This window comes from Dermochelys coriacea, chromosome 26, assembly GCF_009764565.3.
Source record: "Dermochelys coriacea isolate rDerCor1 chromosome 26, rDerCor1.pri.v4, whole genome shotgun sequence".
In the NCBI taxonomy this organism is placed as follows: Eukaryota; Metazoa; Chordata; order Testudines; family Dermochelyidae; genus Dermochelys; species Dermochelys coriacea.
Window position 1 is genome coordinate 14,224,246 of NC_050093.1, and position 25,625 is coordinate 14,249,870.

Sequence of the window (25,625 nt, forward strand, 5' to 3'; positions counted from 1 at the left end):
AGAGCGGGGGTGTCTACAGAGAACACGGCCCAGGGGTCCCTCCTTTGAGGGTGATGCTGCGTAAGGGGCATCCTGCCAGCATCATCTGGAGCAGGAAATGGAGCCATGGCAGAACGTGCAACGTGGAGCAAAGACCGAAAATGAAGGATGCAGAATTAGCCCAGTAGGAAACTCCTGGGGGAAATCGTGCCAGTTGACTTGGAGCCCAGAGCCCCACAGCCCCAAGTCTGCATGTCTGATGAACCATGTAGCCCTGGGGATGTGGCGGGGGGGAGGGGGTCACTCACCAGCTGGTGCACCCCCTCATGGCTGAGCAGGATGTAGCAGCTTCTTCATCTCCGGCACCCCTGTCCATGGTCACGCCAATCCAGGCTTTAAACCCCAGGAGTCAGCCCTCCTCAGAACCATGAGATCATCTTAAAAATCAGGAGATTTTAAATGATGACATTAGAGGGTCTTTCGACTGGGTTCCTGGGCGCGGAGCCTGGAGGGGTCACCTTTGCAAGCTCTTCTCCACAACTTGGAGAGAGATGCTTGCCTTTTTAAAAAAATGAAGTGGAGAGTCTCACGCAGTCACCTGACTCCGAGAGCTGGGGCTTTAAGAAACACAGCAGCGATCACAATGGAATCCAAAGGAACTGAGATAAGAGGCACAGCCCAAAGCAAGGGACTCGTACCAGCTCTGTGTGGAGGGATGCCCTGAATGCTCCCGAGATGTATCCCTGTCATTTCTTACACAGCAGCCTCGCCACTCAGCACACAGGAGCCTGTGTCCTGAGGGGTACTTCTGGGGGAGCTAGGCTCCTAAGCACCTTTGAGGATCGGGGCCGGGCTGCCTTCTTTCTGTGAGCCCTTGTGTCTCCAGCTGGGTGCCAGATATGGGACATGCTGTTTGCACGGGAGTTTTTTGGCCAAACGATTCCCATCGATGCAGCTCGTGCATCTCACCCTTCAAGCCAGCCACTGTGTGACAGAAGCCACTGAATTAGTGTGTTCTTCTACCCAGGATCTGTCTTGCCTCGTAGATCAATAATAAATGTCTATATCTTCTATAGCCCTTCCTGTCACTAGATCTGTTACTCCTCCCAGTGCCCCTGGGAAGTAGGAAGCGTTAGTATCTGTAAAATGGGAAAATGAGGTACAAGGAGGCTAAATGACTTGCTCAAGGCCACAGGAAGTCCGTGATGGAGCAGGGCATGAGCGCTGGTTTCCTATGTGCTCTAACCACTGGGTTGTTCTTCCTCCTTAGAAGTGTGGGGGACAGGGACGGTCTGCTCTGCTCTGCAAAGGCGCCCTGATCGTGGCTGGTCCCTGGGCACTCCAGTAATAAACAGGATTCTGTGCAGCCAGGAATCAGCAGTGGGTCTGACCGGAGGCTGGCTAATCCCTAGCTCAGCTTCTCCCACCTGAGCTGAAGGAAGCCTTGTGTACATTCAACGCTGTCCTCGTTTCACTGACAACGGGACTGAAACCCGATTCATTAAATCGGCGCCAAAGGCCGTGTGGACTCTAAATGTGGCTGGATCCAGGTGTATTTCAGTTCGGCGTAAGTCACTTGGGAATTGATTTAAATGACCTCAAAGCAAGCCACTTCATGAAACAGGTACAAGTTAAAGCATTGCAACCCTCTCGGACAGACGAGGCCTAAATTGTCCTCTAAAGGGACCAGCCACTAGAGGGCGGGATGCCGCTGTTTGCCAGGCAGCAGGAGCAAGGTGGGAAGCAGGATTCCTGGGTTCTATTCCGGCCCTGGGAGGGGAGTGATGTCTAGTGGTTAGACCAGCAGTGATCTGTACATAGGTTTGGCACATTCACTCTAAGCAGCAGTGTCGTACGAGAGATGTGAAACTCAGGTGTGTCGTACGAGAGATCTGGATTCTAACCCCAATTCTACCAGGACTGCCCTTGTGCATCCTCTCGGCACGTTTATTGGGGAAAAGGGTCGTTTCCTGGAGCACAAGATCTTGCTCAGGAGCAGGGACGATGGCGGGCACAGAAACAAACAGGAGCGTGTGGAGGGGAGCTTAGAACTCATGGTCTCCAGCGGCTGCTGCGTCACCTGACCCTATTCAGAGCAAGCCCAGAGAACAGAACGCATGGCAGTCACATTCATCTCAGGGCTCCCCCAGTTGCTTGTGCCCTTCAGTACACTGGCTATCGGTCTCTCCCTGAATGCGCCCGTTGCATCTGCTCCTACCACCGCTAGGCTGTGGTTTACCCAGCTAGGCCCCCCAATATAGCGATCAGCCTTGTAAATTCCCAGTGCAACTTCCTACTTAGACTGTCAGCGGCGTGGGGCAGGGACAGCGCCTGGCACAGTGCAGTGCTGCTACCATAGCACACCTAGTAATCTTTAATTCAGTTTGCATCCATCTTTGCACTCGGGGGGGGGGGGGGCAGCTTGTGCTGTTCCTGTGACCAGCTGTGCAGAAGGGCAGCCTGTTATGGGTTGGCCCACGACTGTGCTACATTGAAGAGGGTTGTAAGTTGCTGCTAAGATCCTTTATGGAGCCCTGTGGCTCAAATAATAGGGCCCGGCTTCTCATGAACCTAAATACCTTTGAGGATCGGGGCCTCTGGGGGCCTCCAAGCAAACCCAGGCATGTGTCAGTGCCCAAAAGAGAGGCACAGGTGGGCGGAGGGGCAGTGCTTAGTACAGAATGAAAGAAGGGTTGGGGCTCGAGCAGTTTTTGGACGTTCATAATGGGTACGGCAAGCAGGGGTGCCGGGGCTAAGCACTGTCAGGCCCAGAGGCGCAGGGGCTCTGCACTGATGAGGGGGGTTCCCTGGCTCTGACTTTGTGAGGGATTCTGTGGCTGGGAAGAGAGGCAGAAAAAGACCAGAAAAGGGAGGGGGGAGAAAGCAACAAGCAAGCACCGGGCATAGCAGTGCTCCCAGCATGGCCTGGGCAGAGGTCAAAACTCCATGGCCAGGTCCCGGAGCTAACGGACGGCCTCCGTATCTAGGAAGCCCACGCCTTGTAGACCATCCTCCAGACGCCAAGCTGGGCAACTCTTCCACCACAGGAGCCACTGTCTGCGCCGTTGCCCCACAAGTCACAGCCTGGGGAAGAAGCCAGGTCAGGGCATGGCTGCCGCCAGGCTGGCCAAGCCAGAGAGTAGTCTGGGAAGCCTGCTCCAGGAGCTACAATCAAGTGGACAAGGAAGCCGACGCGGGATGGACTCCTGGATTTATATCGTGTGTTGGACTCGCTTTCTCACCCAGGCTTCCACTCTGTAAGGACATAATTGTCGTCTCCCAGGTGGTGCTGATCACCCCGGCGTGGGTGGCCCACAGTAGCCGCTTGCCCAAGAGTGCATGAGCTGCCATAGCACAGGGGTGTCAAGAGATCTGCTGTGATGGGTGGCTTGAGAAAGAGAGCGCTTTGGGCAGAGTGTGGGATATAAAGGGGCTGGGAGCAAAGAAATTGCCTCCTGTTTGACTGTTGCTTTGTTCAGGGAAACAGGACTTTGTAAATAAACAATAATGCCCAGGATACTGGCTTCAGCATGAGCATCTCCTCCTAGTGGAAACAACTCACAGGGCCTCGTATTTTGGCTGTTTATGTCAAAAAGGGGGTGACATGGTGGCAGACCAGGTGCCAACTGATGCCAAAGCCCTTAGGTCTCCACTGAACTCTGAAAAATAGATAGCTGGAACCAGAGTGGCTCGCCTGCGTGTTGCTACTGTTAAAATAGGTATTAGAATTAGAAGAATGCGTTAAAACTTTATGAAATCCTTGTAAATTGCTGAATGCGTTAATTTCACTCATGAATATTACCTTTTCACACAGGATACAGATTTTAAGTGTTTGCTCAGCAACTCATAGAATCATAGAATATCAGGGTTGGAAGGGACCCCAGAAGGTCATCTAGTCCAACCCCTGCTCAAAGCAGGACCAAGTCCCAGTTAAATCATCCTAGCCAGGGCTTTGTCAAGCCTGACCTTAAAAACCTCTAAGGAAGGAGATTCTACCACCTCCCTAGGTAACGCATTCCAGTGTTTCACCACCCTCTTAGTGAAAAAGTTTTTCCTAATATCCAATCTAAACCTCCCCCATTGCAACTTGAGACCATTACTCCTCGTTCTGTCATCTGCTACCATTGAGAACAGTCTAGAGCCATCCTCTTTGAAACCCCCTTTCAGGTAGTTGAAAGCAGCTATCAAATCCCCCCTCATTCTTCTCTTCTGCAGACTAAACAATCCCAGCTCCCTCAGCCTCTCCTCATAAGTCATGTGCTCTAGACCCCTAATCATTTTTGTTGCCCTTCGCTGTACTCTTTCCAATTTATCCACATCCTTCTTGTAGTGTGGGGCCCAAAACTGGACACAGTACTCCAGATGAGGCCTCACCAGTGTTCGAATAGAGGGGAACGATCACGTCCCTCGATCTGCTCGCTATGCCCCTACTTATACATCCCAAAATGCCATTGGCCTTCTTGGCAACAAGGGCACACTGCTGACTCATATCCAGCTTCTCGTCCACTGTCACCCCTAGGTCCTTTTCCGCAGAACATCTGCCGAGCCATTCGGTCCCTAGTCTGTAGCGGTGCATTGGATTCTTCCATCCTAAGTGCAGGACCCTGCACTTATCCTTATTGAACCTCATTAGATTTCTTTTGGCCCAATCTTCCAATTTGTCTAGGTCCTTCTGTATCCTATCCCTCCCCTCCAGCGTATCTACCACTCCTCCCAGTTTAGTATCATCCGCAAATTTGCTGAGAGTGCAATCCACACCATCCTCCAGATCATTTATGAAGATATTGAACAAAACGGGCCCCAGGACCGACCCCTGGGGCACTCCACTTGACACCGGCTGCCAACTAGACATGGAGCCATTGATCACTACCCGTTGAGCCCGACAATCTAGCCAGCTTTCTACCCACCTTATAGTGCATTTCATCCAGCCCATACTTCCTTAACTTGCTGACAAGAATGCTGTGGGAGACCGTGTCAAAAGCTTTGCTAAAGTCAAGAAACAATACATCCACTGCTTTCCCTTCATCCACAGAACCAGTAATCTCATCATAAAAGGCGATTAGATTAGTCAGGCATGACCTTCCCTTGGTGAATCCATGCTGACTGTTCCTGATCACTTTCCTCTCCTCTAAGTGCTTCAGGATTGATTCTTTGAGGACCTGCTCCATGATTTTTCCAGGGACTGAGGTGAGGCTGACCGGCCTGTAGTTCCAGGATCCTCCTTCTTTCCTTTTTTAAAGATGGGCACTACATTAGCCTTTTTCCAGTCATCCGGGACTTCCCCCGTTCGCCACGAGTTTTCAAAGATAATGGCCAAGGGCTCTGCAATCACAGCCGCCAATTCCCTCAGCACTCTCGGATGCAATTCGTCCGGCCCCATGGACTTGTGCACGTCCAGCTTTTCTAAATAGTCCCTAACCACCTCTATCTCTACAGAGGGCTGGCCATCTCTTCCCCATTTTGTGATGCCCAGCACAGCAGTCTGGGAGCTGACCTTGTTAGTGAAAACAGAGGCAAAAAAGCATTGAGTACATTAGCTTTTTCCACATCCTCTGTCACTAGCTTGCCTCCCTCATTCAGTAAGGGGCCCACACTTTCCTTGGCTTTCTTCTTGTTGCCAACATACCTGAAGAAACCCTTCTTGTTACTCTTGACATCTCTTGCTAGCTGCAGCTCCAGGTGCGATTTGGCCCTCCTGATATCTTTCCTACATGCCCGAGCAATATTTTTATACTCTTCCCTGGTCATATGTCCAACCTTCCACTTCTTGTAAGCTTCTTTTTTATGTTTAAGATCCGCTAGGATTTCACCATTAAGCCAAGCTGGTCGCCTGCCATATTTACTATTCTTTCGACTCATCGGGATGGTTTGTCCCTGTAACCTCAACAGGGATTCCTTGAAATACAGCCAGCTCTCCTGGACTCCCTTCCCTTTCATGTTAGTCCCCCAGGGGATCCTGGCCATCTGTTCCCTGAGGGAGGTCAAAGTCTGCTTTCCTGAAGTCCAGGGTCCGTATCCTGCTGCTTACCTTTCTTCCCTGCGTCAGGATCCTGAACCTCAACCAACTCATGGTCACTGCCTCCCAGATTCCCATCCACTTTTGCTTCCCCCACTAATTCTACCCGGTTTGTGAGCAGCAGGTCAAGAAAAGCGCTCCCGCTAGTTGGCTCCCCTAGCACTTGCACCAGGAAATTGTCCCCTACGCTTTCCAAAAACTTCCTGGATTGTCTATGCACCGCTGTATTGCTCTCCCAGCAGATATCAGGAAAATTAAAGTCACCCATGAGAATCAGGGCATGCGATCTAGTAGCTTCCGTGAGTTGCCGGAAGAAAGCCTCATCCACCTCATCCCCCTGGTCCGGTGGTCTATAGCAGACTCCCACCATGACATCACTCTGTTGCACACACTTCTAAACTTAATCCAGAGACACTCAGGTTTTTCCACAGTTTCGTACCGGAGCTCTGAGCAGTCATACTGCTCCCTTACATACAGTGCTACTCCCCCACCTTTTCTGCCCTGCCTGTCCTTCCTGAACAGTTTATAACCATCCATGACTGTACTCCAGTCATGTGAGTTATCCCACCAAGTCTCTGTTATTCCAATCACGTCATAATTCCTTGACATCACCAGGACCTCCAGTTCTCCCTGCTTGTTTCCAAGGCTTTGTGCATTTGTATATAAGCACTTGAGATAACCTGTTGATCGCCCCTCATTCCCAGTATGAGGCAGGAGCCCTCCCCTCACAGACATTCCTGCCTGTGCTTCCTCCCGGTATCCCGCTTTCCCACTTACCTCAGGGCTTTGGTCTCCTTCCCCCGGTGAACCTAGTTTAAAGCCCTCCTCACTAGGTTAGCCAGCCTGCTGGCAAAGATGTTCTTCCCTCTCTTCGTAAGATGGAGCCCGTCTCTGCCCAGCACTCCTCCTTCATGGAACACCATCCCATGGTCAAAGAATCCAAAGCCTTCTCTCCGACACCACCTGCGTAGCCATTCGTTGACCTCCACGATTCGACGGTCCCTACCCAGGCCTTTTCCTTCCACGGGGAGGATGGACGAGAACACCACTTGCGCCTCCAACTCCTTTATCCTTCTTCCCAGAGCCACGTAGTCCGCAGTGATCCGCTCAAGGTCATTCTTGGCAGTATCATTGGTGCCCACGTGGAGAAGCAGGAAGGGGTAGCGATCCGAGGGCTTGATGAGTCTCGGCAGTCTCTCCGTCACATCACGAATCTTAGCCCCTGGCAAGCAGCAGACTTCTCGGTTTTCCCGGTCAGGGCGGCAGATAGATGACTCAGTCCCCCGGAGGAGAGAGTCCCTGACCACCACCACCCGCCTTCTCCTCTTGGGAGTGGTGGTCGTGGAACCCCCAACCTCAGGACATCGCATCTCATGCCTCCCAACCAGCGGAGTCTCCTTCTGCTTTCTCCCCCCAGACCTATCATCTGGTCCACTCTCCGCAATGGTACCTGTGGAGAGAACATGAAAGCGGTTAGTTACCTGTGTCTGTGTTACTGGAACCCGGACATTCCGCTTACCTCTTCTGGAGGTCACATGTTGCCAAGCTTCTTCACTGGCCTCTTGGCTCCTCTGTGCAACCTGCTCTACATCTTTAGAGCTTTGTGCCCCTAGAAGCCTATCCTGAGTTTGGTCCAGAAAATCCTCAGTCTCTTGTATACAACGCAGGGTCGTTACCTGTTGCTCCAGACCTTCAATCTTCTCTTCCAATATGGAGACCAGCTTGCACTTTGTACAGACAAAGTCCGCTTCTGTCCTGTGGAAGAAAGACAAACATGGCACATCCAGTGCAGGTCACAACAGCTGAACCCCCCCCTTCCATATCACCTACCTACTATGAGCTTCCTCAGAGACGTTGGCAAGATGTAAGCCTCACTGGGCTCACTCCAGGCGAACTCCCAGGCAAACTCCTGCTGTGAGCTGCTCTGCTGTCCCCGCTGCTCCGCTGGTTCGCTGCCGCTCAGCTGGTTCGCGAGGCTCTGGCTATTTTTAAACTGTCAATCACCAGAGAGGAGAGACTCATGAACAAGTGCGAAATGCTCTTTTCCAACTGGAGGGTTATCTCCTGCCCAAGAAAGGCGGCCTATCAACACCAGACAAACCCTTGTGGAACATCAGGGAACAAAAAGACTTGGTTGCTTCTCCCACCCTAGCCCCCTGCATCAAGAGGAGATGTGCCACTGAATTCCTCCCACCAGCTGAATTTGCAACTAAAAGCAGAAGGAATAAAAAAGCCCCATCAAGGGGGTACTGTCTCTTTAATGCTGCTTGGACTCTGAGGGGCAAGGATTAATAGGCATAAGGAAAAAATCCCCCGCGCTTGGCCTGGGTTAGCCCTAAAGGACACAGAGAACCTCTATTACTTTTGAAATGTAAGATTGGAACTCATTTGCATGTATGTATGTTTACCTGCTTTAACCTTGTAAATAATTCTGGGATTTCCTTTTCCTAGGTAATAAATCTTTCGAGATAGTTTGTTATAAGATCAACTCCAAGCGTTGTCTTTGGTGGGAGACCCAAGGTGCAATTGAGCAGGGGTAAGTGACTGCTCCGTTGGGATTGGGGGGAAAAAACCTGACTATTGCTGTGATTTTTGATGCAAGGGACCATCAATCACAAAGGCCGGCTTGCCTGGGTGGCAAGACAGATCAGAGTGCCCACGGGGACTGTCTGACTGCATGGGAAAGATGTTATAGGGGCTGAGGAGTTTACACTTGATAAGTGAATTTTAGTCTAAACTCCCAGCCAATTTGGGGTTTGTGCCCCCATTCCTGACAGTCTGCCCTGGGGCTGGCACTCACGCTCTTGAGCTGCTGTAGGAGAGCTTGACAAGGGGTAGCAAGCCCAATGTGCCAGGACCTTCCCGGGAGGGATAAGGAAAACTGCATGCTATCCATGCCCCAAGGAGGACATTGCAGAGTCCCCTGATTTCCCTTGTGCCCCAGGTTCACTCAGCCCATGTGCTGCTTCTGCCTCCATCTCAACAAGAGAGTTTTGTTCCAAGCGCAGTCACGCAGGGACCCCCAGTAACTGGGGCACAAACAGCTGGGCAAACTCCCCTCCCCTCCCTTGAAAGGGACTGAGAAGCAACACGAGAGAGGTCAAGAGGTAGAAAATCACAACTGGATTCTAGGTCCCCTAGTGCCCGTACCCACTGCATGGCACCCTCCGGCCAGGCTGGCCAACGGCCACGTATCACTGGCCCTGCACCCCAGCACTGTGCCCCTAGACACATTCCCAGCACATATCGCTGCCCCCTAGCTCACCCTGCACATGCCATGCCGCCTGTACCAGGGTTGCTGCCTCCTGAGTACCCCTTCATGGCCAGGGGTGGCTTTGCAGCAGCCCTGCCTCAGTTTCCCTCCAAGGCTCCCAGAAATAATCTCCCAAGGCTTTCTCACAGCTATTCCTCGCCCCCTGCCTGGGGCAGGGTTAACGACATGAACAGTTCAGAACATTGCTCAGAGTCCCAAACTAAAGTCCATCCCCATCCCCCCAGCCCAAACATTCGTACTCTCTTCCGGCATTTCTGCCAGTCCTGTGGCTCTTCCCCAATGGCCACACCCAGCCCCAGCTAGCTGGAATCCTCATTCCCCCGAAGGCCAGGATCCAAAACTCTCCCTGGGTTATTGTCCCTCAAGCTCAGACTGACCAGTGGGCAAATGCCCTCTGCCACTTGCCTTACAGCTCAGGATCCCCACACAGCCTGCTCCAGGCTTGGAGCTGACTTTTCTTATCCCAGGCCTGATTGCCTCATGGGGCCCTACCTCATTTTCCCCACCTGGGGAAGGGAGGAAACAGTGTCCCAGGTGAGGCTGCGCTCCGGGGCCCGTTAAAGGGCCAGGCACCCCGTGACGCCGCCTTTTGTATGAACTGTGCCAGCTCTGTGGGCTTTGGTGAGTCTGTCTCGAACCGCTGCCCCGCCCACCCTCCACTCCAGGCCCTCCGGACCTTTTCATCGGGCCCCTGCCCTGTGGACCAGATGACCCCCCCCCCGCCCCTTCACTGTGAGCCGGCTACAAGAGCTGCAGCTGGTCCGTTTCCAGACCACGCAAGGAAACATCTATACACGCTCGTGCTCCACAACCTTCACGTCCTCACCCTTGCGTCCCGCCCCGACACAAAGTGGCGGGACCTCCTGCCACCTCTAGACGGTGAGGAGCCCTGGTGGGCCAGCCTCTATTCCACCTTGGTCCCGAGGCTCGCCGGGGATATCAGTTGGCGGCTCCTTCACAGAGCCGTGAGCATGGGCATGTACTTGGCGCGGTTCACCCCAATCCCGGACACCTGCCCCTTTTGCGGTGTGAGGGAAACCCTGGCGCATGTCTACCTGGAGTGCGCCAGGCTGCAGCCCCTATTCCGGCTCCACTCAAATATTTTGTTAAGATTTTGGTTGCGCTTTTCCCCTCATCTCCTTATCTATACACTCCCTGTCTGTGGCCTTACCAAGTCACGGGACCTCCTGGTCAACCTCCTTCTGGCCCTGGTTAAAGTGGCCATCTATAAAACCAGCGTGAGGAGGTTGGCCGATGGAGTCTCCTGTGACTGTGGAGCCTATTTCCGATCCTCTGTCCGTTCACGCCTCTGGGCAGAGTTCCTCTGGGTGGCATCCTCTGACTCCCTTGATGCCTTCGAGGAGCAGTGGGCTCTGTCCGGGGTTCTCTGCTCGGTGTCCCCGTCCGGTTCCCTTCATTTGACCCTTTGACTGCACTCCTGTCCCTGTTGTTCATTAGTTGTCCCCCGTAATTATTTGGCTTTCCAGGTCCTGTGGACCCCCCTCTTAGGCTGGGGGGGGGGATCCACTTTGCCCACCCACTTCTTGGATCCCAATAAGACTCCCGCTCAGAGCCAGGGCTCCTGCTTTGGTCCCACCCACTGTCACCATGGGGGTCACGTCTGCTCGTGGAGGTCGGGCTGCAGAATAAAAGCGGGTGATTTGTTCTCAAGCAGGACCAGTCTGTGCTGGGATTCAAACCCTGCTGATAACCCAGGGCTGGGGGGGGCCAGGGCTGCATGTGTTGTCATTTGGTTTTTCCTGTTTAAAAACCAGGTTGATTTAAGTCCCACCCTGAGACATGAATCCCTTCCCACTACTGCTATCGCTTAAAGCCAGGGCGCCCTGCCAGCTGTGGTGCAACTGAACCCAGGGTTTGAAGGGGGCTGCTGGCTGGGCAGTGCCAGGGGGCTGGGCTGTGGGTGTCGCTGCCCATTATTAGCTCATTGAATCATTTGCATGAAGTGTGACCCATGGAGCTGCACAAAAGGTGGCGTCTCTGGAGAGGGCAGCAGAATCCCCCCACCCCAGCCTCTCTTCCTGGTGACACACGCCCAGAGGAACAGGTGCAGCCCATGTGCAGGGGCTCCGGCACCGAATCCCCCCGTCCCGGAGCTAATGGACGGCCTCCGTATCTAGGAAGCCCACGCCTTGTAGACCATCCTCCAGACGCCAAGCTGGGCAACTCTTCCGCCACAGGAGCCACTGTCTGCGCCGTTGCCCCACAAGTCACAGACAGTGGCACCTGTGGCGGAAGAGTGACAGATTCCCTGAGCAGGGCAGGGGAAGGGGCTGGCAGAGAGGATACCAGGCCCTGGTTGGTGGGGGCAGAGCTGGGATGACCAGGCACCTTCCCCCACTGCAGCTGGCCAGCAGGGAGCAAACCCACTACTGCCCTCCCCAGAGGTGGGCTCCCCATGGGCCTGCACTGGGCAGCTGGAGGTGCTGGGTGTAGCCCACAGAGCCCTTCGCGGTCTGGTCCCCATGTCAGTGCGATCAGTGGAGGGTCTGCTCTGGCCCAGCCCCATGCACCAGAGCTGCTCTTTTCTGGAGCGCTGGGAGGTGGGGGGGCAGGCTGAGGGTTTTGGGGGGGCTGCAGGGCTGAGAGAGATTATTCTGCTGGGCGGGGGCTCACTTGGGCAGCCTGGCTGAGGCTGTGTATCTTGTCTCTAACTCGCATCCGGAAGCCAGGTGGGAGAGTCCCAGGTAGAGCAGCCTCGGGGTGACAGTGGCTCCCTCGTTCCAGCAGAACTCCTTGTTCAGTGCCAGAGGAAGGGGCAGCGTCAGGGCACCTCAGGGCATTTAAACCTGGGCTGCATTAATGAGCCCAGCACGGGGAGGTGCAGGGCAGGGTTTGCTCACGGGCTGGGGCAGAGGGGCTGGGAGGCATGTTCCCCAGGCTGGGGCTGACCCCCTGCAGCCAGAGTGCACAGGGAGCCCTGCCAGGAGGGCAGGCATCTGGCACTGCTGTTGCCATGGGCACTGGGGGCGGCTGGGGGGGGGGGCTGCACAGAGTCCCGTTATATTTGTGCTTTCGTTTGCTAGCGCGAAATTGTCCCTCGGCTCCTGGGAGACAGAGGCAGCTGCAGCCCGAGCTCAGTCGGGGGTGGGAAGGACACCCCAGGTGCGGGCACCACGGACCCTGCCTGGGTAGGGCTCAGAGGAGTCACTCAGGGGGCGAGAAACGAAGTCAGTGTGAAATACTGGTGCTGGGGGGGCCTTTCCCTGCTCGGTGCTGGAGCCTTCAGTCGCTCCCCAGGCACCGCCCAGCTCTACCCTTGACTCCGGTTTCCTCCTGTCACCCTGTCATTTCTGTGCTCCCCCAAGGGTGCTTTCCCACTGCAGCCTGTGTCCTTCTCTCCTCCCGGCTCACCTGCCCCCTGAGCCTGCCTCAGCTACCCGCTCAACTCCAGCTGCCCCCACCACCCCACTGTGGTTGCATTAAGACCTCTGCTGAACCCCTGCTCCCCACATGCTATAGGGATGTAGGGCTGCAGCACACCAACCTCCTGCCCCCCCTCTGCCTCCCACCTAGCCACCAGGGAAATGTTCAGTCAGTTCTGGCCTCCCACCGCCATCTGGGTGACCTGGAAAAGCCCCCCACACCCTGACGCCCCCAAAGAAAAATCCAGGCCAGGGGCTGCTTCCCCAGCATGGCAGGAAAACTCCCGGTAGGGAGCTGCCACATTGTGCTTGTTAATTGCGACAGGGCAGCTGGAAACAAGGTGGTGGCAGCTCAGTGAACCTGCAGCAATCGCTGCCCATGCTGGGGCTGCCACATGCAGAGGGTCTCTTCTGCCCTAAATCCCCAGCCCCACAGCCCCCAGGACCCCTCTTCTCCCTGCCCCCTTCCCCTGCATAGCGGAGATCTACAGGCCGCCAGCTCCAATCATCCCCATTACCCGAAGCCCCCTTCCCCTGCAGTGTCCCTGGCCATGTCTTAGGGGGTTGTTAGGTGTCATTCCCAGGCTCACCTCTCATCCTAGTTCCAGGGCTGGGCCTTGGGGCGGGTACCAGGGGAGGCCAGTGCTGGGGACCTGGTGCCCTGGCAGGAATGAATCCCTTGGTACCCCTCCCTGATTGGGGAGCTCCAGGTTGGGAACCCCCCTTCGGTCCACATCTGCCACCCCAGGCCCTGGCCTTGCCCCCCAGGTTCCAGGCCAAGCCAACTGTTTGATGGTGGGTTTGTAGAAGCTGGGAGCAGGGGGCGGGACTAGCTGACCACCTGAGGTCCCTTCCCACCCTGATCTTCTGTGATTCTGTGACGCACAATCTGGCTTTAAGCCGAAGCCGAGATGCTGGGGTAGCGTTGGCCAGTGGCTCACGCCCAGGAGATCCTCCCACGGTGAGTCTTGCTGCATTTCGTGCATGTTTCTCTCCTTGCCCCCTGGGAGGTTCTGAGAGCCTTCAGCCAAGGACCCAGCTCAGCCCCCTGGGGCCGATACCTCACTGCTGCCCCCACCCAGGCCTGCCCCTTCTATCCCCTGGGACAGAAAGGGAGAGAGACCGTGATGCTCTCTTCTGTACCCTGTGTCCTCTTTCTGCCCTGCACCCTGGTGCCCACTGGCCTGGTGTCCCCACCCTTTGGGCTTCACCACACTCTTCTCCGTAGCCCCAAATGCCAAGCGGGCGGGCTTAAGTTTTGCTTCCTAGTTACGAGTGCGAGTTCTGGGGATTCGCCAGCCGCTTGCCTGCGCCGTGACTGCCAGCTGGAAAGTGCCAGGGAGGAACAGCTCTGAGGCGGGGGTGAGACCAGCTCTCTTCTACTCCCGAAGAGCCCGGCTTCCCCCCCGCCGTCTCCCCCATGCCTTCAGCTGGCTGAAGACGTTCGCCTGACGTGGCTCGGGTGAGTTGGCCTCGCGCTCCTGTTTGCGGCATGTCTCTTCCCCCGGCTCTTCATCAGCACAGGAACATTAGTGTGAAAACAGGATCTCGCCTGCTGCTCATGGGTCACGTCAGCGTGAGTCAGGCTTCGGGGGAGGCCAGGGGCTGGTCGGTGGCTCCCAGCTGAGAGCAGCCATGGCCCCTGGGAAGGGGCGGGGGGTACTAGGAGGCTGGCTTCAGCTTATTGAAAGGAAGATCAAGAGGTGACTTGAGCACAACATCTAAGTACCTTCATGGGGAGAAGGTCCCGGCGCTGAAGGGCTCTTCAGTCTCGGGGAGAAAGGCAGATCCAAACCCACCGGCTGGAGCTGAAACCAGACCAGTTCCAATCAGAAATCTTAGCAGCGGGGGTGACTAACCCCTGGAACGATCTCCCACAGGACATGGGGGACTCTCTCTTTCTGCAAGAAGTGCCCATTAAAGCCAGGCTGATGGGCTCTCTCCAGGAGTAACTGGGTGACGTTTCAGGGCTTGTGTTCGACAGGACGTCGCACTAGATGAGCACAATGGTCCCTCCTGGCCTTAAACTCTGAATCGATGAACCCCTGGGAGAGGTGGGAAGCAAAGGGAACAGACAGGGCAAAAGTCACCCTGGCTCCTGGCGCACTCCATGCTCTGTGCACGGTGCTGGCACTCACCACCCTGGCTCCGCGTGGGCCCAGGGATGTGCCCCTCGGACCAGGCCAACGGGCGCACGAGGGAACGAGCGACTGGTGAGGAAGAGCTGCCTCCCGTTCACTCCCCCCACCAGGATTCAGCCAGTAACAGGGCCACTCCCCACGGCCTGAAATGCCCCCTGTATTCCTCAACAACCTACCCCCGGGGAGGGCTTCTCCACCCCACACTGCCATGCCACCCAACCCTCCCCTCCCCATGACCAGCCGGCTGGACTCGCCGCTGCCCAGGGAACAGCAGGCAACCCGGACGGAGGGTGGCTGCAAAAAGGAAGCAGCTGGTGGGAAGATGTGGACAGGGCTGAAGAGTGAATCCAGCGGCCAGTAGAAAATATCACACACCTGAGCCCTAGCTCCTTGCTGAATGGCAGAGTGTTTCCTTGCCCCCAGGGCGATCTATCTAACTCCAGTTCTTTCCCGCAGGGGTGGTGGGAGCCCCAGCCCTGGGGGAGGTTTAGCTCCGGCTGCTGGGCATTGCTCTGCTTTGTAGCTCAGCTCTAAGGCAGGTCCCAGCTGGAGCCTTGACTGTCCCAAAAAAGCAGCAGGAGGCTGGATCCAGCCCAAAGCATGTCCCCCAGTGGGGGAAGGAGGGGTTCCTTGCTGAGTCACATACATGTGCACACCAGTTGCTCAGATAAACATGTTTATTGTAAAGCAAGGGGGAGGTGGACAAATCCCAGTGCGGCCGTGTGTGGCGGGCACAGGGTGCCGGTCACTGGCTCCCGGGTGCGACTTGGAGCACGCTGCCAGCCTCTGGGGGGCTCACGGAGCCAGCGGAGCCGTACCGTGAGAATGAAGCAGGCTGTGCCCATGGCAGCCCCGGCAACTGGAAGAGACCCGCAGAAGAGGAGACAAGGAAGAACGAAGTGAGAATAACCGCTAGGTAGCCTCCAGGCTGAGGGAGAGGAGCTACAGGTACTGACCCAACCGGGCCTAAAGGAGAGGGGAGCCGGCCAGCAGAACACACAGGCTGGGCTCCTTTAAACAGGAAGGGGAACTGAGTTAACCCAGGAGTCAGAGACCCAGCTGTGATGGAGAGGGGGGCCAAGGGGCTTTTCTAGGGGATGGCCCCAGGCACGGACAGAAAGCGGGTGTTGATCCCAGCCTGAAGTCCTGTGGGGCACACACACCCAGGCTGGCTAGGCTGCTCCACTCATGCTGGGGCAGCAGCAGGGCTAAACCAGCAGGATATGGGGAACAGGCTGGGGGGGCAGAGCAGGCTAAGTGGGGCTCGCCCAGCAACACGGGTAGCAGAGCTGCAGTTGCCCATGGCTAGTGACCAGCGCTATCCAAATACATGGCTATGGGCATAGCTGCAAGCCCTCCCCCGCCGCAATCGGGCCCTCGGGGGGGGGGGTCCAGTGGGGCTCTGGGTAGACCACAGCGCCTGCCACGTCCGTTTGGAGCTGCTTCCAGCTTTGCCAAACTGCAGCCTTTCAGGCTGAAATTGTCCACAGCAGCAGCTGTCAGCTCCAGGCTGAACGTGACTGGAAAGTTTCAGCCAAACCAGCTCCAGAGCCCAAGGCTAGGGGAAAATACCGTGGCCACATTCCAGAATTCGGCACCCTTGTCTTTAAGACGCTCTAACGCTCCCGCAGTTTGGAGCAGGGACTTGAAATTCGGCAGGGGGGTGGCTCTGGAGTCAGGGAGGGGCCTTTTGACGTCCCCCTTAAAAGCCACACTAATTTGGTCAAACAAAATCACAGCTCGCACATGCTCAGTAGACTTCTTAGAGCATAGCAGCTAAATTCCCCCCCCAAGCTGAGCAGCGGTGCAAGTGCCCCTCGGAGCTGGGTCAGGTTCGCGCACCTGAGCCGAGAGCAGAGAGCCTCTCACCTGCGCTCTCAGGGTTCGTCTACACTGCAGCTGGGCACACGCCGCCCAAGCGGGACTTGAGCTAGCAAACCAGCGTGACCACGGAGGCTGGGGCTCTCAAGCCCAACTCAGCCCACCGCTGCAGGAGCTGCAGCGCCTGCCCCACTAGTTCTAACGCAACAGACTTGTGTTTGAGCCGCTCGACGTGTCTACCTGAGTTGGGAAGCTTGCTCCCGGCTGCAGTGTAGACACACCCTTAACGACCCCCTGGGGCTGGGCCCCCCCCCGTAGCATGGAGGAGGCTGCCTAATGGATATGGAGAGGGGACAAGTGCCAGACCAGCAGGGGGGAACGGATTGGCATAAGGAGCCAAAGGTGGGTGCTGCTGGGGAGGGAAGGGAAAGTGGGACTGGGGATTTGAGTAGACTAGGGGCCAGGGAGGGACTGGAAGTCAGTAGGTTGAGCAGAGGAAGATGTACATGGAGCTGGGGGTGCAGGGGACTGGCTGGGCAAGAAAACTGAGGCTGAGTCAGTGGGACAGGGAAAGGAGACAGATATGACACAGATGCAGGGGGAGAACTGGTATCAGTGAGGCAGAGACTGGGACAAGAAGCCTGCAAGGGGGGTGGGGGTGGAGGGCACAGCTTGGGACTGGGCGCCAGTGGGGAGGGGGCAACTGGTGATCATGGAGGGGGAAGAGAGAGCAGATAAGGAGCCAGGAGGAAGAGCAACTGGGACTGGCTGGGCAAGGATCCGAGGGGCAAAGAGCCGGGAAGAGCCTGGGAGCTGCAGGCAGATTAGAATGGGCTGGGCACAGAGCCTGGGACTGTAATAAGAAGCCTGAGGAGAGAAGATTGGCTAGGGTAGGAGAGGAGAGTGGGACCAGGGGCAGGGAAGATCCAGACTGGAACAAGGCCAGTTTGGAAGGGACAGAACAGGAGGAGTCAGGCTTGGGGGCAAAATAAGTTGTGCCCACAATATTCCTCTCCTGCACCTGGAACCCAGGAGTCTCGAGTCTCACCGTTCCTCTGCCATCCGCAAATAGCTGTAAAACCCACTGGCAGAGCATCCCATCTCCCTCTCATACTGGTCCAGAGCGAGGATGACAACCTACTACTGCTATCAGTGGGTCCATAGCTCAAGCAGCAGAGGTCTGGGGCAGGATTTACAGGTTTCAACCCTGCTGATGATCCACAGGGGAGCCAATATGATTCCACATGCTGGAATTCCTGTTGGGGTTGTTTCCAGCTTGTTCTTTTAAGACCCTAGGAAGTTACACATACACACACAGTTTCAGAGTAGCAGGCGTGTTAGTCTGTATTCGCAAAAAGAAAAGGAGTACTTGGGGCACTTTAGAGACTAACAAATTTATCTGAGCATAAGCTTTCATAAGCTTCAGCTCACTTCATCGGATGCACTCAGTGGAAAATACTGAAGGAAAAAAAAAAAAGTATTTTCCACTGAGTGCATCCGATGAAGTGAGCTGTAGCTCACGAAAGCTTATGCTCAAATAAATTTGTTAGTCTCTAAAGTGCCACAAGTACTCCTTTTCTTTTTACACACACACACACACACACACACACACACACACACACACACACAACTAGGTGCAAGGAACATGATTACGGTCGCAAATCAAAAGCTAGGAAATGCCCAAATGAAGGTTGCCTAGACAACCTTTTCAGCCCCCAGCGTGTGTGCATTAGGATACGGTCTTTAAGGACACAGTCACATACTATTATTTCCGCTGAGTCCTGTGGGGCTTGCTGCTACAGCAGGTACCGGCAGCCTGCCGGTGGCCAGACTTCCAGGCTCTGACCCTCCTTGGAGAATGGCGGGGCATCAGGGTGTTTTCTTGGCGATGGATAGGACACAGGATTCAGTGGTCTGAGCAGTTGGCTTTAACGCCTTCCGAGGTCAGGGGAGCAGTGGCAGACCAGCCCCACCATATCTTGCTTTAGCAGCTACATTGCTGACCACTATGCTGGCTAGACCGACACCCGCTAGCTCTGCCCACCCGCTCATGCTGTACCCCTGCTGCAACCCCGGCCGCCATGACCACCCTGCCCCTTTCAGCACGAGACCTTGAGCAGAGCTAGGATGTGGCTCCCAGGCTGGGAAGTTCACGCCGAGCTGTGGCGTAGACACCCCGCCAGTAGCTGGGGACACGATTCTCAATAAAGCGGCTGCTAGTTTTGGGTGCCCAAGGCAACAGCCCTAGGGCTTGGTTTTCAGAATCCCAAGCCAAGCAAAGACAGCGAGAGAGCTTGCTGCCTCTGGAAATCAGCCCCCAGGTGCTTTAGGCAGCCAAAACTTTAGGCTGACAATGTGAGCCCTAGGGGGTTGTGTAACAAGCTTATATTTGCAAAGGCTGGCACAGGGCAGGCCTGGCCCCTTGATCTCCGCCATAGCTGAAAACCTTGTTAATATAACCAGCAACTCACAGAACCCCAAAGGGAGAACTGGACTGTGCAGATAGATGTGAGGGCGCAGAGTGCAACACTTGGTCCCAGGGCCAGGCTTTGCAGGTGTATAGCGCTTGGAGCATGGCATAGTCTGTGCCATCTCCGCTACCCAGTGTCTGAGGCTGCAGCTCTTCCCTCCTGCTGCCAGCGCCCTGGGGTCTGACCACAGTGCAGCCCCGTTAGACACGGCCACCACCAGCAACGACAGATCAGCAACTTTTAAACGGGGCCGCAGAGCCATGGGGCAGCAATGCCATTTCGGGGGGGTGTGTGTGTGTCAGGCACAGGGGGCTGGGACGGGCTCCCCAAAAGCAAGAAAGACAAACTTCCAAGTCACCTCAACAAGCATCATCTATTCCTGAAAAACAACAGCTGCCTGGGTCCCCCCCTCCCCCCCCCCAGCAGCAACCGGGGCCATCGCCAGCGAGAGAGAAAGGGAAATGCTACCAGCAGCCGCTGGTTGCCGTGGTGACAGAGGATGTAGTTCTGCATTTGCTAGGCTTGCCCCACATGCATCTCAAAACCAAGCTGGCATGGGGGAAGGAAGCACTCACACTCCCCCAGCCCCCCCAAACCACACCCCCACCCCAGCCGGTTGGCGGCTGGCTGTTTGCAAACAGCCCCCGGTGGCAGCGCGAGGATAAAGGGGCGGCCGGATGTCACTCGTGGGAACAGGCAGAGGGAGAAGCCCAGGTTTGGCCCCTGCGCTAGCTGGCTACACACAGTGGCGCTGGCCTTGGCCTCATGATCCCAAGCGTGGATGTGATTTTCCCTTCCGCGCCGGGTGTCGTCAAAACTGCACGGCCCCAGGGGAGATGTTGAACATGGCGGGGTCGAACTTCTGGCCCCGGAACGGGGAGCCTTCTACGTCCCAGCCCTTCTTCAGCATCTCGTGCACCTTCTGAAAATGCAACGTACTTGAGTCAAGTCTACTGAGGAAATACGCAGCTGACGGAGACACGGTCCCACCACCCAGGCTGGTCTCAATGCCCCACCGGTCTCTGCCATTCCCCAGCCGGGGGCCACCATACCTTCACCTCAATCAAGTGCCTCAAAACCCTCAGGCTTGTTCAGCTGTCTCCAAGAAATGAGTTTAAGGAACCCCTCAAGTCAGCTCCACACCCGGCCTTCCCAGCAGCCTGCAGACTCAGGGAGTGGCTAAGCTCAGGGTCTGCGCCAAAGAACAGAGAACCAAGAGGTCCCCGCTCATTTCCCAAAGGGCTTTGCACATCAACACCAAGCCGAAAGGTGCTTCCTGCTTTGGTGTCTCTGCCTCACAGAGCCACTGAGCTGGGCTCCAGAGCAATGAGGGAGTCACATGACAGACCTGCACCCAAGCCCTGCCCTGGGGCAGCGAGACGGCGCTCAAACAGCTCCCCGAGCTGCTCCCCCACCGCTCCTGCTAAAAGCCACCCTGCTGGGCCATTGTTGCTATGGGAGAGTGACCAGGAACCTACTCTGCCCTGGTGGCTGCTTGCTATCAGCAGGTTCTGGGCCACTGGGACGATGGGAGAAGCCAGCTTCGCTTTCTGGTGATGCAAAGCCACTGGCCAGCCTATGGAGTCAAAGCTCCCGGGGTATTGGGGGAAGGCAGCAGAAGTGACATGTCCCTTTTTACCTCCAGATGGCAGGACACGGACCGTTCCTGGCCACCCTCAGCAATCTTGGCTGTTTCAGCTACTGGAGCGTGCTCTACGCAGGGCTGTGGCTCACAGACAGCAAAGGCCAGGCTGGCCGTTACCCGCTTGCTTCTGGGTGCAGCTCAGCTGGTTAGGAATGAATGATCTCGGACCTGCATACTGGGCGACTGCCTCTCCCCCACTCCCGGCCGTGACGGACAAGACCCCCTCTTGCTGTCAGTCCTTGACCAGCCCTCTCCAGAACGGCCGGCAGGGTTCTCAGAGGACTGCGGGCTATGGAACGCATGCCAGGTGGGCTGCGAGGACCGGGAGTCGGTGACTTGCAGGGTACAGAGTGAGGCTCGCCTACACAGTAGAGCGTGGGAGAAGCATGTGGGGAAAACAATGCTTGCTGAGGACCAACAGAGTGAGTGAGTGTGTGTGTGTGTGAGAGAGTGAGTGAGTGAGATGGAGGAGTCAGCATTGCCACACACGACATAACGTCCAGGCAGCAAATGGCAAGAGGGTGGTGCTCAGCTCCCTGGAGATGGCTCATGGAGTGGGATCCATTAAGGTCAGAGCAGCCGGGGCCCTTCAGGGAGCCAGGGTAGGTCTACAGCTCCCAGCAGTCACGCCGGCAGGAGGGATAGCGTTTGCTGCTAAGTCCCTACTCAGTCCAGCCAGCCACAGCCATCCCCTAGTGCCTGGGCACAGTGTCAGAATAAAGCCATCAGCAAGGATCTGCCTAGCCAGCTGACATTCTGCTTCCCACAAGCTGCGAAGGACCTACCAGCTCATGGCTCTGGGGCTTGCCCTGCAGTTTCTGGTGGTAGTCGAAGGTCAGTCTGTCCAGCACGGCATGCTCCTCTTCGTCCACCGTGGCCATTGAACGCTCCTTGTTGATCTTATCGATGTCGATCGGCTCCTCTCCCTCCAGGATGGCACTCCACCAGTACTCCCCCACCTTGTTCAGGTTGATCTGGGGACAAAGACAGGCCAAAAGCACCATCAGCCCAGCAAGCAAAAGACAAGGTGTAGCCAGCCAGCCAGGCCTGGGCCCGGTGTGGAACCCAGTCCAGGAGTCACTGCTCTAGGCGAGGCATGAGCAAGCTAAGCAAGAAATGAGGTCTCCCCACAGAGTGTCAGTGTCTGTAGGAGCAGGGGCAGCAGAGCTTGCCCAGAAGTAGCCCTATAAAAGCTCAACAGCGTTTCACTGGCCATGCTTTAACCCCAATGAATCAACAAGCTGGCAGCTCCCAGTCAAGGGGGCGGAATAAATATAGAGCAACAGAAGTTCTGCTGCAACCAGATATGCACAAGGAAATAAAATTAAATTATTGTTCTGAACAGCCCCGGCCCCTGGAAATCTTCGGGCTAAACTACATTTATCACCCACCTCTGACCCATTCACCTGCACCCTGCCCACTAACCCGCTACCGTGGGGCTACTGCTGGCATCCCAAATGGCTCAGTGGCTGCAGACCAAACCCAGCCCAATCCATGTACCTGATTTCCTTCTTTCCCTCCGAAACACTGAATTTAGCTCCCAAAGATAGATTAGCCCAAGGCTCAGGAGGGGGAATACTTGCCATTTTACAATGGTCCCCGAGGGTTCGAAATGGGTACTATATTCAACTAGAAAGGGGAGAGTCTAGCTTCCCAGTGTTCTCACAGGACAATGGATTCACACCCTGGCCATTAACACCACATTTATGTACTGAAAAGCTGCTTATATTATTTTGAGATGGTGCACATTTTCTTTGCTGTCGAATTGCCTTGTGGGAACTCTCAGCACCATGTAGGGAAGATGAAGGCTTTATGGGCACTCATTTGGGGTGGGGGGATGACTATTGTTATGAGTTATGTGCCCATCCCAAGTCTTTACACTCTCCCACATCAACAACTATTCACTGTGTGGCTTCTGCTCAACCGTTGCTGCACCAGCTGGAGCCATGCCCACTGAAGGGGATGTTCCCCCTGCTAGCAAGCAGCAGTGCCCTGGAGGACATCTTACCATGCCAGCAAAGACTGCCATCCAGCACGACCAGTGAAATGCTGTTGAGGAGTTTTTATAGGGCTGCTTCTGGGCAAGCTCCGCTGCCCCTGCTCCTACAGGCACTGACACTCCGTGGGGAAACCTCATTTCTTGCCTAGCTTGCTCATGCCTTGCCTCGACATACACGGCTGCCAGGGTGTGCCCCCCACTATGTACGGCCACAGAGGGAAAGAGATTTACCATGCTCCGCACTACCACATATCCCAGGAGAGCTGGGTTGGGGGAGACCTCTGCCTCATTCACTCTTCCTTCAGACACTGTTTAATCCAGGATTCTGGTTCTCCGCACTGGATCTACTCCGAGTTCCTCTCTTTTTCCTTCTACACCCTTAATACTAGTATTTCTGTTTTATGAAGAGAACTAAGGCACAGAGTGGGGACCAGATTTACCCAACATCATGCTGAGTTAGTGACCACGGTGGGAGTAGAACCCTAGAGTCCTGGTTCTAGCCATTAGGTAACGCTCCCACACCCATGTGGGCCTTTGGCAGTGTAGATCTGTAGGGTGGGGGGGGTTCACTCTAACCACTCCAGATTCTCTCTGCATCCCAGCCCACAAGTAGGAAAGCGAACGGAGGGGCTGGCTTGCACATGCCGTTTAACGGGGAGTGGTGTCTCCCTTCACACACAATGCCAGTCTGTTATAATGACTGGACAAGTTGGTGGGTTGCTTGACTCCACATGGTGAGTTTTTTTTAACCTGTCCTTCCATAGCAATTCTTAACGACCGACCCTCCCCACCACAGGGCCAGCTGGTTTTGCAGCCAAGCAGTGCAAGACATCCAGGATTCTCATTTATAGGATCTCCTTCAAAGAGGCCTGGGGCTAGCAGTCTCCACCCTAACCACACTCTCAGCATGGCAGGTGTCTCTCTGGAGAGCCAGCTCAGCATGCCCGCCGTCCAGTCCAGCAGACGCATCAAATCTTGAATTAAGAAATGGCTCAAGAACTCGGGGGCACAACTGGAGCTTCCTGATTGGCTGGCAGTGATGTCATCCCCAGGTCTGTGAGGCCAATAATTCTCAGGCCCTGACGTTTATTTGAATGGATAGATTCCATTTCATAACAGCCGTGACGAGAGGCCATGCGTTTCACAGCCACTGCTCAACTGGGAACGGCCCTTGGCTTCAATGCCTGCCGTCGCGGTGCAGCCCCACCTGAGGTGGGCCAGAACCACCTGGCAATGGGGTTACGGCTTATTGTTTAAACCCAATGTCAGGCAAAGGCTGGAGTGCTGATAAAAGACAGCTGCATGTTGACAGGGCTGGAAAGCAACGCAGAGCGAGCGAGGAGGAATCGCCTCTAGCCGCCCACAGGCTCAGAGCGGCGGGACCTGTCAGACGCTCCCCTCGATTAAGAAATTCAGACCCTCTCGGAGCCAGCTGACGACTCTGCTCATGTGCAGCCCAGAGAAGAGCCCTCAGCGTGGAGATTTCACATTTCACTAACCCAGAAAAGAGTCCTGCCTCAGCTCCCTCCCATGCACGAGCGGGGGCAGGAAGGAGGCTGAAATGTCACACGCTTTTAGCTGCCGCCCCTGCTCGGTGGGAATGCCTGCCTGCCCCTACGTGTGATGCAGAATCTGCTCTGTGACAGGAGACGGGGCCAGGCATGCGTCTGAAGGAACGGCTAGCAGGAAGGGAAAACAGCGCCACGTGAAGACAGTCACCAACTTCAGACACAGCCCCAGCGGCTCTGCCGACAGCCAGCAGAACAGGGGTGAGAGCGTGCTATGTCCTGGGCTGTAGTCATGACTGGGGGGGGGGGGATGACACAGCAGAGCCAGGTGAGGGAGAAATGTATGTGTGTAAACAACACATTTAGACAAACATGGAAGCAGGAGTGGGGAATCCGATGCAGGCAGGAGCTCCTAGTAATCAGTATTTCTCTCGCCCACTGTGCTGGGCCAGCCAAGATGTTTTTTTCCCAGTGTGTTTTTTATTTTAACAATAATCTCAGTGGTGAAGAAGATATATGGTATGTGTTGGCACCTCTGCAAGATCATCAATAAAGTCAGACAATACAATTTAGTCAACACTCTCACCAGCTCCGGCGGGAAAATATGGGCAGAAAATTTACTACAACTTCCTATTAAAGTTATGAAGCACGGAGATTTTCCCCCAAGCAAAGAAAAGAAGCCGGTTAACAGAGGAGAGGATGGCAGGAGCATTTTGGGATCAAGTCCTCTGGGCAAGGGGAGCCAGGAAAATATTCCAACACAGATAGCACTGGTGATTCCAGCCAAACTGGCACATTCCTTCTCCTGGTCATTGCACAGTTTGGCTTTAGAGACAGAGGAAAGACTGCCGAACTGTAAGCCACAAGCTTGTCAACCTGCAGGTGACTAAGCCGGGTACAGCTGGACTCTCCCTTCCATTAGGGATCTCTGCATTAGGAGCAGCAATCAGGGCCTGGTGTAGTCCATGGCCATGGCATCTGCTGCAGAACCATGCTACAGAACCTAAGCTTTTATGATTAATCTTTAATTACATGCGCAAGTACTATTTTTTCCCACAGCACCCCTGCCTCAGTCAGAAGGATAGATGATGCTCACTTACTGAGCAGCTAACCAATATTTCCTTTTATCTCCATTGTCCAGGCCCTATTTACAGCACACGAGTCAAACCCTGCTCTGAAGGCAGAATTATTAATTTCCTCCTGGACATTTCTATGGCGCTCCTCACTCCAGTAGCTGAAGGGTCTACAGACACTAATGAACTGAACTTCACTTGTGTGCACGCATGGGGCATTATCCCCATTTTACAGAGGGGGAACTGAGGCACAGAGAGATTAAGGACAAGAGAGTGTCCATTCGTTACAGGTGCCCAGTTTGAGGTGTCTATGGC

At 55.3% G+C, this 25,625-nt stretch overlaps 1 protein-coding gene across 1 annotated transcript in view; it reads right to left on the minus strand.

The window, feature by feature from the left end:
• Nucleotides 1-19,439: 19,439 nt before the first annotated feature.
• Nucleotides 19,440-25,625, minus strand: part of NUDCD3 (NudC domain containing 3) — a 56,547-nt gene continuing 50,361 nt past the window's right edge. Inside the window, exons 5-6 of the mRNA XM_038384866.2 lie at nucleotides 21,516-21,704; nucleotides 19,440-20,007 (exon numbers count right to left, since the gene is read on the minus strand). Coding sequence (XP_038240794.1) covers nucleotides 19,897-20,007; nucleotides 21,516-21,704 — 300 coding nt within the window. The 3' untranslated portion in view covers nucleotides 19,440-19,896. The remainder of the gene's footprint in view (nucleotides 20,008-21,515; nucleotides 21,705-25,625) is intronic.